The sequence below is a fragment of the Poecile atricapillus genome, chromosome 2, assembly GCF_030490865.1.
Source record: "Poecile atricapillus isolate bPoeAtr1 chromosome 2, bPoeAtr1.hap1, whole genome shotgun sequence".
NCBI classification, from domain to species: domain Eukaryota; kingdom Metazoa; phylum Chordata; class Aves; order Passeriformes; family Paridae; genus Poecile; species Poecile atricapillus.
This window is the reverse complement of record NC_081250.1, coordinates 135,678,853-135,695,500: the sequence shown is the minus strand read 5'-3', so window position 1 is coordinate 135,695,500 and position 16,648 is coordinate 135,678,853. Positions and strand designations below refer to the sequence as shown.

The 16,648-nt window shown below is 35.5% G+C and overlaps 1 protein-coding gene across 1 annotated transcript in view; it reads left to right on the top strand.

Annotated features, from left to right (window-relative positions):
- The window catches only part of ANGPT1 (angiopoietin 1), a 150,091-nt gene that overhangs the window by 65,735 nt on the left and 67,708 nt on the right, over positions 1–16,648 (top strand). Inside the window, exons 2-4 of the mRNA XM_058833639.1 lie at positions 1,949–2,104; positions 2,995–3,116; positions 11,844–12,076. Of these exons, the coding sequence (XP_058689622.1) occupies positions 1,949–2,104; positions 2,995–3,116; positions 11,844–12,076 (511 nt within the window). The remainder of the gene's footprint in view (positions 1–1,948; positions 2,105–2,994; positions 3,117–11,843; positions 12,077–16,648) is intronic.

Genomic DNA, 16,648 nt, shown 5'->3' with positions numbered 1-16,648 from the left:
TTTATGGGGCCCATTCACAAGGACTATTTGCAATCAAGAGATAGTTTGGGGGGAAAATCCAAAACTGTTTAGAAAAACAAGAAGCAAAGCATGACTAAAAATATATTATCTTTTGAAAAAGAGTTATACAGGCAAAATATCTCTGAAAATAAAATAATGTTATAGAAATGCAATAGCTCAATAAACTCTCCCTTGAACCAGCTTAATATCTGTAAAATATATAAAAATATAAAAAACACCAATAAACTATATGAAGGCATTAAACTTAGACTGAGAGTAGAAAATGGTGACATCCATTGTAGACACTACTTCTCAATACACACTTCTCTTTGGCTGTTAAATCTCATTTAAATACTTATCAAAGTATTATAAAATAAATTTTACCAACCCTTTAAAACACTCTCCAGGTTTTCAGCCCAGAGTGGTTACCTGGCAATTCAAGCAAACTTTTTGTTTTCTGAAACTGTAGCACATCCACTTTAGTTTAGACCATGATGGTTATTGTTTCTTCAGACTGGGATAAACAAACAAATAAAAAATCAACAACTGTCTTAAGCAGAAAATATTTTACATTGTGTCAGCGCCCTGTTTTTGTAATAATGTTCTTAAAACTGAAAGGTGCACATCAATGATCAAGCTTGTAATAAACATTTTGTGAGCTCAACTGAAATGACTCATTAGAATATCTAATAGTTTTGGCCCCTAGGCACCTGTAGAAAGAATGAAAGCAGCCATTCTTATAAATCACACTCTAAATCAGACTACCACTCTTTTTTGCAGTATTTAAATCAACTCTATCTGGTTATTACTATTTAATTGTGCAAATTATCTTTCACAGTGAAATACTCTTACTGCTACAGAAGCAGGTCCAATGTGAATAACAGTATTAGGTTAAACAGCTGTTTCTTAGGGCTGAAATCAGCTAACCACAAAGAACATCAGTGATAAAAAAAAACTAAGGACAAAATATTCACTGGTTCTAAATCAGCTGGACTCCAACTGGTTATTTCAGTGGAAGGTATTGAAAACTATGTTCTGGGCCACCTATCTTTATGTTATGCTTTATGTTAAAGCTTTAGGGAGGACATCAAGCCAGAAAAATGCTTACATAAGTAAGTAACAATCTCATCACACTGTAGACTAGCCCTGGGTTTATGGCCTGCTGTGGCAGACCAAGGACACTGTCAGCTAGAAGGGAATGATTCTGCCTACATAGACTAAAACAAACTGTAACAAAAAGCACCTCACTCTGGGGTACTCAATTTATTTAGAGGCTTGTTGTTCAGATTCTGTTCAACAATTTGCCAAGTCAAACCAAATATCAAGACCAAAAAAGCAAAGGAGAAAACCAGCTTTCTATGATTTTTGGCTAACTATTTCCTTCTTTTATTGACATGACAGTGATGAAAGAAGATTCCTTTACAAATTTTTCATCTGAATTAAACTAAGATGTTTTTATTGCTGAGTTTGTGAAAAGATCTTTCTGGGGATTCAACTGAATAAAAAATCATATTCCTAACTGAATGAATGACAGACATAAACCAGGGGATGTGGGATATGGTAGGATCTCTTCCATGAAAGACTCACATGTAAGTTATGACGTACAAATAGGATTTGATGCTTTCCTCTGGTGTGCTCTGCTCTTTTAGGGTTTCAGTTTGAAGCTGCTGTGATATCTCCATGACAAAAGTTCAACCTTGACACAGATAAAGGCAGGCCTGCTCCAGCTCATGCCAGCAGACCTTGATACTTGGAAAAATCTTGAGACTCTGACTGACAGAGGATGATAGTCAGATCCCTATCCCAATAGTCACACGGTCAACTGAGACTTAGGATCCCCCTGAAAAAATTTCTGCTTTTGACAAAAATGCCAGCTGTGCACCCTTTATGACAAAAGAATGCTTAAACAGGTAAAAATACTACAGCTACAACCTTTTCTCTTTTACAGCTTGAGAACTACATTGTGGAAAACATGAAATCAGAGATGGTGCAGCTGCAGCAGAACGCTGTGCAGAACCACACTGCTACCATGCTCGAGATAGGGACCAGCCTCCTCAGCCAGACAGCAGAGCAGACAAGAAAACTCACGGATGTTGAAACCCAGGTATGTTCCCAGCATAGTTTTCAAAAAACTGTTAATTGCAGAGAACATTTCTCAAACTCTTTCCCTTCTAATGCATTACCACACAAAACATTTCAACACAGGGGTTCAGGAAACACTTTTTTTCTTGTTAATAACAGCATTGGTGATTGACACTTGTTTTGTGTCTTTCTTCTGATTTCATTTGGTTAGTATACTTAGCTCTGTGTATGTAACAAAGGTAGGACTGCCCAGGAAGCTAATGATCAGCATTTGACTGTCAATAAACAGCTACCTATTGGCAATGGTACAAGTGTCAGGCTAAATGAGAAACAGGCTGAATCATAGCTTTTTATCTTCATTGTTGTTGCTGTTTATCAATCATTTCCCAATTTTTTAAGCTCTGTAGGACAACAAAAAAGAACAATTCAGACTTCTCTGTGAATGTCAACAATTTCAAACAAAAATAAGACACTGAACTGCCAACACCACGAAACAGAGAATGTAGGGGAAAGCTGAAGTAGGAGCTTTATTTACAAAATTGCAGATGCAACATTTTGACTTAATTCCAAGTACTCTTGCACTTTTCTGGTTAAAGTATGCTTTGTAAGAATGCATGTTTGAGGCATGTCTCTTGTTCTTTCCATTGAAATGAAGCTTATTTGGCAGTCACCTTGCCTTTTTTTTGCTGATCTACTACTATTCTACAGTAAACAGAGTGCCAGAATATCAGCTGGTACATATCAGTGTAGCTTGATTGAGTTCATCTGCACCAGCTGAGCAGCTGAGGTTAAAAAAGGATTTAGAAACAATTTTTGACAAATCATCAAATCAGAATGAAATTTTTATATTATGCTGCTAAAACAAAGTATCTAGGACAATATAAACATTAATGTTTTTAATTTATCCTCAAGGTGCTAAATCAAACATCCAGGCTTGAAATTCAGCTACTGGAAAATTCCCTGTCAACATACAAGCTGGAAAAACAGCTGCTACAACAGACACACGAAATCCTAAAAATTCATGAGAAAAACAGGTAAGACTGTCTCTTTGTCTCTTCATTACAAAGTGGTCCGTGTATACATTGTTTCAAGCAACTGATGAAAAGAGCAAATATGGTAAGTGGACAGCACAGGTAATATTTATGAGGTAACTAAAATACCTGGGGTGTGAACTTACACTATATTATGTCCTGTGTGATTAGTGTAAACTGATTTTTACCACTTTTCATGTTCACTGTAAATTTCTCTTACTCTGTTTAAAACTGTCATATGACCACAGTTCATGAACCTAAAAGCATAGGGACAACTTTTAAGAGCATTTTCAATAGAAAAATATTAACATTAAATTGTGATATTTTCAACTACCTTAAAGTGTATCAGGAACAGAAAATCTTCATTAGTTCATCTTTCTAATTTTAATGGATTCAAAGATGAGGCATATAGAAGCACCTCTCTCTCTCTCTAATTTTGTACTCAGTTATCTATAGCATACCTGTAGCCATGCTCAGTTTTAAGAAGTCAATGGTAAATATTTGGGGTTTATGTTTAAGCTGATGAAAAAATTATTTAGCAACAGACCTTTTTTAAGCAGTGAATTGAGAGTTGGGAAGCAGTTGCAGTGTTCCCTTTCTGTGACAGAGGGGCTCAGCAGCTGAAGTCACTGGACTTAGCAATTCAGTATGTCAGAGAGCATGGGTGGTAAGCTGACCTTGTCTGGGAGGCCAGACGCCCACCCAGACACTCTCTCATTCCCCCTCATCATCAGAACAGGGAGAAAGTATGATGAAAAACTCATGGTTGAGATAAAGACATGGAGATCACTCATCAGTTACTGTCATGGGCAAAACAACCTTATTTACTACCAATTAATAACAGTGTAGGATGGTGAGAAACAGAAACAAACCCAAAAAGACCTTTCACCTCTACCTCCCCTTCTTCCCAGGGTCAACTTCACTCCTGGTTCTTCTATATGCCCCCTGAGCTGTGCAAGGGGATGAGGAATTTGGGTTGTAGACAGTGTACAACATTTTGCCTCGCCTTCTTCCTCATGTTTTTCCCTTCTCCAGCATGGTTCTTTCCCACTGGCTTGAGTCCTTCAGGGTAAGAATGTTCCACCTGGGTTCTCCACAGGTGTCAGCTTCCTTCTGGACGTATCTGCTCCAGTATGGGGTCCTCCATGAGAAATATCTGCTCCGCCATGGTGTCTCCTACAAGCTGCAGGGCTGTGATTGCTCCCATGTCTCCTTCCTTCCCCTTCCCTGACCTTGTCTGCAGCATTGCTTCTCTCCCTTTTTCCCTCCCTCCTTGCACTGTACAGCTGGCTGGAACAGCGTGGGGCAGCTCTGGCCTTTCCCCGCAGCAGCTGCAGCTGGGCGCTGGCACCCAGGGCAGTGGGAAAAGCTGCTCCCCTTCCTGAGTTTCTCTGAAACAGCCCTTAGACTCCTGCCCCTGTAATGGGCAGGTGTGAGCAGGGAGGGCAGGGAGTGCCCTGACTCCTCTGCCTCACTCTCAGCTCCCTTCTGGAAAGAACAACAGTGAGGTCAGTCTGACTAGGACTAAGGTTTCAGCCTCCTCTGTCTACAATGGAAATTGAAGTGAGGCATACAGCTTTTAAGATGAGGCAGACACTGAAGCAAGCTGTAGAGGACTGCTTTAATTGAGAGCAGTCAGTTTTCCAAGGAGAGCAGTGTGACCCTGTGCTGCTGACAGGAATCGCCAGCTGAGGCAGAAACACCTTGCCCAGGGCTCTGCATAAGGCAGACTAGTACCATAGTGGGCAAGAGGCTACAGGGGTAAAGAAGAGAAAATACAGGTAATGGTGAGAAACAGAAAATACTGTTACGAAGAAATGTGTTTGTTAAATGTGTCTAGTTGCAAAACTGGTTAAAATATATCATTATTGCTACTGATTATGAAACCCAATTTAAGGTGTTAAATCTAAAAACTGTAACCAGTAATTCCAGAAAATGTTATTCTGAAATTGTATTATATTGAAAACTCTTGAACTCCACAGTTGTCCCTTAACCAAATAGAAATACGAATAAATTAGTATGGGATTAATTTGTCTTCTTCAATCTCAAAAATAGGTAATTCACCTAAACTGTTTGTGTGGTCTCTCCCTGTAATCTACATACAAATTGGGTATGGGCAAGGGACAGTTCATTCTACATATTTTACAAATTTATTTCAAAATGGACTTAATTTAAGCAATTGGTAAGTATATAAGTACTTGTACTTTTATCTGCTGCAATATGGTTAGCAACAAAATTTTGTGGGCTGCTTAAGAGACTGCATCTTGCAAACTTAATCATTTGGATTTATTTATTTACATTAGGAATGAATCAGAGTAAAAAGTCTTCATGTCAGTAAACAAATAAGCCCTACTTGAACTGACCTTTGACTTGGCTGATATTATGATGAAATGTTTTTTTTTGAAAAAGGAGGAAGAAAAGGAGGGCTATTTTTAAAGGCACATTTTTTGCTGTTTGTCTCAGAGGTATAGGTATTTGTGGATAGATGGAAAAGCACGCAGGATTCTATCTTGTAGCAAAGCAAGGACCCGGCATGCATTGTGTGGGTTCTTTCAAAGTCTCCTCAGGACTGATAAAATTAGGGAGAAGGAGGTGTTATAATTGCACTAAAATATGGATCATCCACTCTTGTATCATCATCTATTCCTCACAAACAACGGTGTAGTCTTGGCCTTGCAGGTTCTAGACTTGAAATCAATTATGTTTGTGTAAGGTTGACTGTAGGACAAATCTTGGTGATCTCAGCAGATATTAGGCTTCTGGGCATGCCAACGATTTTAACTTGCTTAATTTAAACAACATTTGCAGACTACTCATCAGGCCCTATTTAGCAGGTATTTGCAGTTAGGTCCTCATAATCCTTCTCTGTATCACTTTCACACCAGTAAACAGAGAAAATCCTTTTTATCCACATTACCCATATGGACTGTAAGCTTTTTTGGAAAGGATCTTTCTTTTGTGGTAAGTTTACAGTGCAGTGGGAACTAGTGTAGGAGCTATTGTCTTTGCAAAAAGAATCAAGAGATAGTATACTGTGGGCTGATAAATTCTTTCTCTGTGCTAAAATTTCCTCTATATAAACTGAAAATTAAGATATTTTTCACATTCAGAGAACTGAGTTTTGGATGAAAGAAATGCAAAATCTTATGGTAACAATAACAGTTCATTGATGTACTATAGTAACTTGCATATTATCCTTAAATAAAACTAACACTGGGTATCAACAAGGGAGCAGTGCATGTTCTTTAGACTAGAAATATGTCTGTTCTTGGCCTTTCTCTTTACTGCCTGTCTCTTCTGGGAAGAGGGGCCAATTTTTTTCTTTGTATTCCACTGAAATGGAAGATATTCCATGGTGTAAGTAGAGCACATTTGCCTTAGAATCATGTGTCTGTTGAGTGTTCTCATGCCATAAATAATTTGGTTTTGTGGGTTCCCACCCACTATAATGTAAATGGTGGTTTCTTCCACTGCCATTTTTTTTTCCCACAAGAGCTTTCTAAATGCTATTTTGATTTATTCTTGAAAGATTTTCCTTCTTAAGTGCCTTTTGAACGTTTTGGGTTTTTTTTTTTTTTTTCCCCTAGAGTATACCAGCTGCATTTAATTTATAATGTGCCATTTGTTTCAATATGCAAGTGTAAAAAACCTTTCTCTTTGCTAAAAGGAAACAAATGAGAGAAAATAAAATGGAATTCTGGATCTTCCATCAACAAATAGTGGAAGTGAAATTTAAACATAAAATCTTTTCTGACTTTGCATAAAATAATACTGGATTAGCACATTCAGCGCAAGAATTGTTGTATGTTATGAAAAGTAAGGACTTAAATATGGTTCTTGAATGTCTGTCTGATTGTGTGAAAGATGAGGAAACACAACATGTCTGACAAGTTTTATTTGAAGGTTGTACATATACTAAAAAGATAAATCCCAATTTTACACTTCACTTATGTGATTTCAATGGAATTATCTTGTCACTGGTATAAAAAGTAGGCTTACTGGTGCTAAGTGACTTGTTACTTTACTGGCCCTGAGAAATATGGGGACACATGTTTTATATTTCCTTAGATTGATCAGACAGCACCAGACTCCCAAGGTAGTATGAGTGGTCAGCCCCTAAAAACATAGGGAAAATTTCACTCGCCTAAAAGGAAGTACAAAGAAGCTGTCTCAGACTTTCTTTGCTAAAGTAATGTTCTTGCACTCAAAAGTAAGCATTGAAATCCTCTACCCATTTGTCTTCCTATATATATATATATATATATATATATAATAAAAGATAGGTACATATACATGGCCAAATAACTTTTTTTCTAGTGTGACATTACTTGTCTTTAATTATTGAATAGCTCAAGAAGTATATGTTTTATCTCTTTATTTAATAAATCATAATTTTTTTAAAGATTATTTTAATGCAAAAGATATCCATCTCCAAGGTCTGGTCTATATCCTGTTCGCATGTGTCTAAACTGAGGATTCTGAAAACAAAGATTAAAAAAAAAATCTCTTAAACTTCTGTGGTCTGGAATGGATTTGTGATTAAACTACCTTATACCTGTCTAAACCAGGCTTTCCTTCCCCCTTCTACAGCTACCAGAGTGTTTCCTACATATTCTACTTCTTCACCTTTCAAAATGAAAACTGTTTTCACTAGAAGTCATTCTTTGACTTCTGTGTGGGTACCCTCTCCAGCACTTGTGGAGGATTTTCCTGAATCAGCTGGACATAGCACAGTTGAAATGAGGCATTGCACAGGGTCTATTCCATGGACTTGTATCCTGACAAACATCAAGGCATCATTTTTACCACTGGAAATAGATTCCTAGCCCCACCAAAACCACTACATTAGACATGGAGACATAGCTAACCTTTAGAAAAAAATTAAAATTGTCTGGGTTTGGGATCCCCTTGTGTGGGATTGTGTTTGGTTTTAAATTAATATTCTCCTAGATGACTCCAAACTGTCATTGTCCATGGGTATCATTGGTATTTATTAATGTTAACAATACTTGTTTATTCGCAACTTTATTCTGTTCCTCAAATTCCTGATTTATTTTCCCAAATTGAAGAATCCAATTATAAAAAACACATATATATGTGTTTATGTGTGCATCTTTATAAATAAATATATGTATATTTATATTATTCTTTTGGAAAATGGTGCTTATTTTTATTGTGTTGTAGTTTCCATGAATGTTTCAGATGTCTAGATTAGTAGTATTTTCAAAAATTTAGAAATTCCAAACATATGGGAATTGTATAAAAATTTAAAATGTATAGGAAATTAATACAGGAAACTTACTGCAAAAGGAGCCATAACATTTTACTGGAAAGTTTTATAAGAGTGTTTAAGTCAGCCTTTTGAGGATGTTGTACTGATTTGTATAGATAGCCTTCTTTCTGTTTTTGTTAATATTTTGTGTTGGCAATAGCCATTAATGAAAATTATTAAAAATATTTTAACTTTGTGTTCACGATGCTTCTTTAAAAACTTGAGAAAATATCTTTATCAAGCACTCAGCAAAGTTATTTCTTAATGGTATTTGTCTGTTAGAGGTTGACTGATGTTACAAAAAAGAGGCAACAGAGTGGTCTTGTCACAGTTAAAGAAACCCTAAATATCTTTTTAATCACTTTCAATCTCTTTCAAAGTTTTTTTAAACTTCCTAGCACTTATTTTTATTTTTTTTTAAATTTAAATTATCTATAACAAATATTAATATAGTAATACAAATAATTCTGGCCATATTGGAGTCAAAAGCCATAAGAGCAGCTTTTCTCACGCTATTGAAGAATTTCTTCCTTTTGGAACAGACCTGCTCAGAGATCCCCAATCTGTGTGAAGACTTTGCTTTTGTACATTTGGAGATGTGACCAAAGTTCTCTCACTGTTTCACAGTAAAACAAAAATGAATGTTTTGGACTTCTCCCAGGAATGCAGGGAGTTGTCCTGTCCTCAGGACTTTTATCTGACATAGATTTATGGATATAGAAAGCTAATTGCATAAATATATATATGCATTCCTGAAAATAGCATAGTTTTTCCATTTATAATTACAGAACTTTTAATCTACGTAGAAAACTAAAGGAAGCAAGTGCTATGACACTTCCATCTTTCCACCACATGTTGACACACCACTCAGAAATATTAGGATGTATTATTATTAAAGCCATAAAACATCTGCTTCCTGTCTGTCTCTGTGGATGCCAGACCGTGGAGCTCTGAACATTGTCAGCTTCTCTTTTCTTGCTTGACATGGCCAATGCTGCCACAAATAAGATTGTCATCCCCTGGATTCATTTATTATGGCCTGAGGAAGGCCAGAGTGGGAAACAAATAATGCAATACACAAATTGTGGCTGTCAAAGGTTTTTTCTTTGACATGAAATCATTCAGATATGTAAATTATTTAGTTGTGGACATGCAAATAGGATACTGTGGAATTAAGGAAATACATTGTACTGTACTATATGGATAAAGATGAAGGGAACTTTTTTGTCTTTACTTACTATATAACTATAAAGCTGTATTTTATCTTCCCTGATGACATCTTCTCTTGCATTGAAAATACACAACATTTTGGGAGACTGTAAGATGTCAGATTGGGATGTGGTCCCACCTAGCACCCATTCTATTATAGACTGTGACCAGGCCACCTTTTTCCTATCCCAAGTGCATTGATGTAACTACTCTATCAGAAAAGTTAAATCTAGAGTCCAAACCAGGATTTCAATAATTTCTGTGAAAAATTATCAGTGACTAGAATTATTCTGTGGAGAGAATTGATAAATTTCAAAAGGAAGTGTGTTTCTTTGACAATATTTTATGACTAGAACCAAATCTATCTGAAGATTTTTCAACTTTTGCCAAACTAAACTACATCTGCCTTACTGCATAAGAAAGTTCAAAGGCTACATATTCTCAAAAAATCCATGTGAATCTATACCATGATATTTAATGTTAGCATTCAAGTGATGAAAAATCAGCTACAGGTCCGATAAGGTCTTAAAACCATTTATAGTCTTTGTCTTCAAAATCCATATTTTTTCAGGGTGTACCTTCTACCATCTTATTTCAGTCCACTAAATTTTTTAATTTTGTTTCTAATTAATGAGTCTTTTAAAATGAGATATATTCTCCTTTGTGTTTGGGACCCTATGAAATTGTTTTTTCCCTCACATCTATTATTTTTTACCCAGATGCTTCCAGTTTTCACTGAAAACATATTAATATTACAAAGTATGTTTTCTTCAGGATCTTTGTAAATTCCACATTTATAAAATTTCAGGAAAAAAAATTGCACTTTAAAAAAATATAAATTTGTTCTCACTGTAGCTTGCAAAGCAAATTTTGGTGCTTGAGTTTAATCTTTGCATTGTTATCATCTCTAACAGCTCATATTAAGGCTCCATGATGTAGAGTAGAAGCAACTCCATATGGATTTTATTACATTCCTCTGTTAGGTTAAGTGGCCTAAAATTCTAAAATTATGCAGGCATTTTGCCACTGATCTATTATCCAGAAGTAAAAACAAAGGTAGAGGGAGAGTGCAAATAAATAAAACCTAAGACTGACTTGAGCAGGAAGCAGTTTGTTGGCAAGTTTTTAACCAGCACTTGGTTTGTGGGCATGAGAAACACAGCTTTTGGTGTATAGAGCAGAAACCCCAAAGAGAAAGTAGCAGTGAGATTGAATTAATTTCTTTATCTAATTCTAATACATTATTTCTGTTAAATTCCCACCAGACCATCAAAGCACTGTCCTGGAAAAGCTTCTTGTTCATGGCTGACAGATATTAGCTGTCCTTTAAGTCTACAGCACCACTATTTTTCTAGATGTAACCTGATATGCCTTTGATCTTGCTAAATTGAACACTTCCAGCACAGGACAGGAAAGGGTACTAGAAAAAGAATATTAATCCAGTGAAAAAGGGCTTCTAACATCTGCAAAATTCTTTATAAAATTTGGTGTTAAGCAGGCACATAGCATGATGCCCAACAGTTTTCTGCCTGAGGAGCCTTTTGTGGAAAAATCAAATACAGCTGGGGCATGTTAGTGGGATATGTATGTAGTCTCAAGGAAAACAAGAGAATCCTACATTAAAATGCAAGTTTCTGATTTACCTTTTGGGAAAACAGTACTGTTCTTAATGTGAAAGCAGGTACTGCTCATCTGATGTGAAATTCTTATCCCAGCTTCACAGACCAAATTTAAAAGTACATTTATTGAGGGTTCCATGCACCTTGATGGTCTTCCATAGCTTATAATGCTTATCTTCCACTCAGAGACAAGGCCTTTCACGAGCTCTTTTGCAGTTTGCTCTCATTTTTGTCTCATCATATTACCAACCATGTCCTCTTCAATTCCCTGCTCTTCTCCCTCCTCTGCCTGCCTCAGGCTTTTCTGCCTGGGCTTTTATATTCAAATTTTTTACTGGCCCTATGCTTGTGCATAGGGATATTTGTAGATCAGAGTAATACCTACATATGAAATTCCATGCCCTTTAAGCACTATAACATGCAAACATCACAAAATGCAGTCTTAGAGATCAGTTATGATTGACTACTTGACAGAGGAGCTCAGTGTTTGAATTTTTGAATTAGATGTGACATATTTTAGCATTATTGATTTAGGTAGTGAATTATACACTGAAAATAATGTTCTGGTTTCTGTATTATTAACTGTGTTGACATGAAATAATATCTACTAATTGTTTTATTTCATTTTAGTTTACTTGAGCATAGAATTCTTGAAATGGAAGAAAGGCACAAGGAGGAGCTGGCCACTTTGAAGGAGGAAAAAGAGAACCTGCAAAGCTTAGTCACACGACAAAGCTACATAATCCAGGAACTAGAGAAGCAGTTAAACAAGGCAACAAGCAATAACAGTGTCCTGCAGAAACAGCAGCTTGAATTGATGGACACAGTTCACACCCTGATCACCCTCTGCTCCAAGGAAGGAGGTAAGAAAAACATTAGAACTACTAGGAAGTTTCTTGTGAATTAATTCCTGAATTTTTGGAAAACCAAAACTTAGTGGTCTTATTCCAAGAAAGAAAAAGACATTATAATTCAAGAGGAAAGAGCTGATGAGAACCTACAAATCAAGTAAAGTTCAGACAGTGCTGCAGCTGACCCTTGTACCAACAGCCATATTTGATTCTTTGAATTAAATATCATTGAGTTTTTATATCTTGACCACAGTTTATATAAGCCAAAATTACGTTGCCATTGCACTAGCAATACTGATTTGTTTTCTGAGTATCTGTCTCCTTCTGCTGGAATTAAGCCAACCAACCATGGATCTTTACAGATGTCTGTACATCATCTACTCTTGACTTCCCCTTCAGTCAGTGGAGAGAACAGGCTACTAACCAAAGGAAAGTAATTCAGAGTTTTTACATGTGTAGGGGTTTTAATATTGATGATTTTGGATATAGGCTCTTATGACACTATATGTAGACATCTGAAAAATTAATCTCTTCTCTTAAATTAGATTTTATTTATAATTAGGGATAAATTTGAATTTCTTCTCTCTTGTATTTTGTTTGTTTCTGGGTACCCCCCCTCAAAAAAAATAGAATTAACATGCTTTGAAATAAGGGCTCAACAAAGACACTATAGAACAATTTTCTTTAGGTACGTTTTTCTTAATAAACAGTTTTCTTACAGAAACAGAAATTCAGATGGAATTTTAATTTTCAAATGCTAAAGACACTGCAGAATGTTCTTAAGAAAGAAATTTCTTTCACCAGAATTCATTGAGGGAGATGGGTGGAGACCACTGTGAAATATGGAAGTTGTACACTTGGAGGAATACATTAGTAGCTATGAAAAACAAGGCAATGTCATACAGAAATGGCAACAAAAATTCTTCTGAGAAAGGTACAGGATAAACACAGAGAGAAACTGTAGATGCATGAGTTGTAATAGCAATTGTGGAATTATGAATTTAAATGGTTCTCTGAGAGGTATCAGAAGTCTGAAGAGTCCAGCATAATAGATTATTGTCATTCTAGAACTCTAAATGCATTGCATTTAGAATAAATAGAAAATACCAAAATAAAAAGAAAAATACCAAAATGAAACCAGCAAACAACTATCCCATCCCCCCAGCTGAAAACTTTTCACCTGCATCATTATTCAGTGCTCTGTCTAAAAGGCAGAAGACATCCTAGATCAATCAAACTATTCAGCTCAAGGCAATGTGGGTTTTCTCTCTGCTATATATTCCCAGGCAACTTGTGTGGTTTAAATATACACTGCTCCAGTCATGAGGATTATATCTCTTACTTTGGAAGTGTTGCCTGCTTGGATGTGTATTAGACTACTTTTTTTTAAAAAAAAGTTTTTCCCCCTCTCATGTTCATTCTAAATGTTCCCTTCTGCTCATTCTGTTATATAGTTCCCTAGAATTTTGAATTAAATAACATGTTTCATAGTAGATTGTTCCCATATCAGTAGAGAACTGGGATGCAATGCAAATCCTTTTTTATGTTTTATGGCCTTTTGGCAAAGAAACCTGGCAAGGCTGTGTCCAGAGTGTTCTAGTAAAGCTCAGGAGTATTTTAAAATCAATATCAAAATGAAAGATATATTATTCTCATACAGAGATATATAGCAAGTTCTTTTACGTTTAAAAAGATTTTTCTAACAGGCTTGTTAGACTTTGAATATGATTCAAAGAAAAAAAAAAACAACAAGCAAACCAACATCTTCCCTTAACTTAGTTTCCTCAGCTGCTTATAAAAACTTTGAATGAGGAATATAGAAGTGGGTGTTTCAAATTGGTCTCCTGGGTACAAATTCAGGTGCCTGAAAACCTGAGTTTTCAACAGTCCTTTTAATTTCTGAGGAGCTGTGGAAGTAAATGATGCTTAGCACATTTAAAGGCCTAAATATAACTTTAATAGCCTTTCTAACCCCTTGATTTTAGACTCCATTACCTTTTGTGCATTATCATGTTCAGAATTTTCCTTAGATACATTTGTTGTTGTAGGAGGATAACTTAACAAGAAATGTTAAAATGAATAAATGTTTCTTATTGTCTGATTAAGTCTAACTGAGGAATATTTTTGGTAGGTACATTCACACCTGAAGAAGTAGCCAAATATCTTAAGTTAAAACAATATTTTCCTGGAGCACAAGACCATTCTAAAGAAGGCTAAGTACTAAAGGTTGTGCCAAAAATTAATGCCAACTTCAATCTGTGAAAAATATATGTTGAAGGTGGAAATGTGTGCATGTTAGGAAGTACCACTGGAGATACTATAAATTCACACCAAAACATGAAGTTTGGGTAGTCTCACACAAATATTGATGTGTGCACTAATGATCAGAACAAAAAATGCAGTGTGAGAACTCCGTTTCCTGGGAAATGGAGAATAACAAAAAGTGATACATAAATCAGTGGCACCTTTTCTGTCTTCCACTTTGGTAAATCTCAGTCATCTAATTTCATGAGGGATATAGCAGAAATGGAAATGGTTCAGAAAAGAATAGGACAATGGAAAATTTAGAGTCCTGGAATAATTTTCATATGAGGAGAGAGAGCTGTAACTTACAAAACCATTAGGTGGGAAAGAAGATATGTGGAATGCTGTTATGGAAATGCACAAAATGATTAATGATAAGGAGAAAAGGAACAGCCAGTAAACATTAAGAAGTATTTTCCATTGATAAAAGAGAGGACTCGAATAATTCATGTAAAGGTTACTAAATATAATCGAGATTGATAAATATTTTTAATTATTAGAAATCTGTAAAGATAGAAAAGCATGGATCCTCTTAAGAACTTTGAGTCTTTAATAGGGACACTCATCTTTGACAGAAAGCACAACCTAAGAGAAGCATCAAGTCTAGAAAGCCAGATTGTCAGAGATTAGTTACTTTATCAGCATGAAGAACAGAGTTGAGAGGAATTGCAAAGTATGTCTAAATCCTGTGGTATTTTGAGAATGAACTTTGTCAGATTTTCCTAAATTAAAAATTTGGGTTTTTTAATTTTTTTTAATTTCCTAAAAATGTAAGTCACTATATTTTATCTTACATTTATGCTGTGATATTTTAAAAATTGTCTCTCCATCCATCCATCCATCCATCCATCCATCCATCCATCCATGTGCAAATTCTCTTCCAGGATAAGTCACAGATAGAAAAATTACTGTCTTTTTCTCCTAAGTCGTAGTATTGAGGATTTTCCCATTTGTGAAAGTGAAAAATATAATATAGCAAAACCAATTAATTTGAAACCAACCTTGTGATAATCACTGGATTTTGATTACAGAACATGAAATACATTTACTCTGGTAATGACATAAATATATCAGAAGACTTCTTTTTAGATTAATTTAAATAAATGGGACACTATCTGAAGTCTTCTTGCTAAGAGCCTATGAATAATATAGCTGGGTACTAAAACGGTTTTTGTTCAGTTAAACAGTCTAAGGAGCTAACAAAGTCCCTAGAACTGGATGAAAACCCTAAGAAATCTGCTTTGGTGCTTCCACTGTGCCTAGGCATGAATTAGGAAAATTTCTAAAGAATATAAAGAAAAATGAGAGAGAGAGAGAAAAATAAACCAAACCATCCAAACTAAAAAAACCCTCAAAAAAACAACTGAAAAGGTAAAAGCAACACAAATGAAAAAAATTTAAAATATAAGTGGACCTAAATAGGAAACCAGATCTCATTTTCAGTGTCAGTTTTGGTACAGACCAGTTTGGGATGAGGGCCACCTGTAAAACTTGGAATTGTTTGTGACTTCAGTTTCCAAAATACCACCCACCTCTCTCCCAGTGTGAGCAACTCTAGAGTTTCAGTTGCATGCAATCTTTCAAATAGGCACTCTAATAGGTCACAAAGCCTACAGAGAGTCAAATAAATGCTGGGTACCATGGGGACTCACATGTCTATTTTGGCCTGTGTCTGTGGCTGAACACACTTGTCACATTTTCTGTATTTATTTGTATATTTTAAGCAGGTGCAAAAACCTTGGCAACATCTGCCAGTAAATTTCTACAGAAGAAATTCTAAAATAGAAGCAGCTTCAGACACTAGCCTTGTAAAGGAAATGGTTATTCATTATGGTGAATATTAAAATAACTATTTAAAGATTAAATAATCCTCAAATTAAAATGTAGATAAATGGATGAAACTTTTACCTTTCCCCAACAAAAGATGAAGAAATAAAAGCATAAAGTGAAGCCTGATTAATCACAGAGATATTGCATGATTATCTTCAAGTCTGTAAAAGTGCTTCACCTGTAGCAGATAACAGAGATCAAATTACAGATGGATAGAGATGAAATTATTCTTAGAAAAGTTCATAAAGGTTTTGTGCCTATTGTTTTCTTTAAAGTGTCACTTCTCTTGCTAGAGTATTATTTGTCTTAGAGTGTTATTTATAAAACACATTGCTGTAACTGTCAAACAACACAGTAAATAGTACTGTAACAGTACTGTAACACAGTAAATAGTATCGTGAAGTACTTTCTAAGCTGCCACGTCAGAAAAATTTTTTATGGAGAAGACCA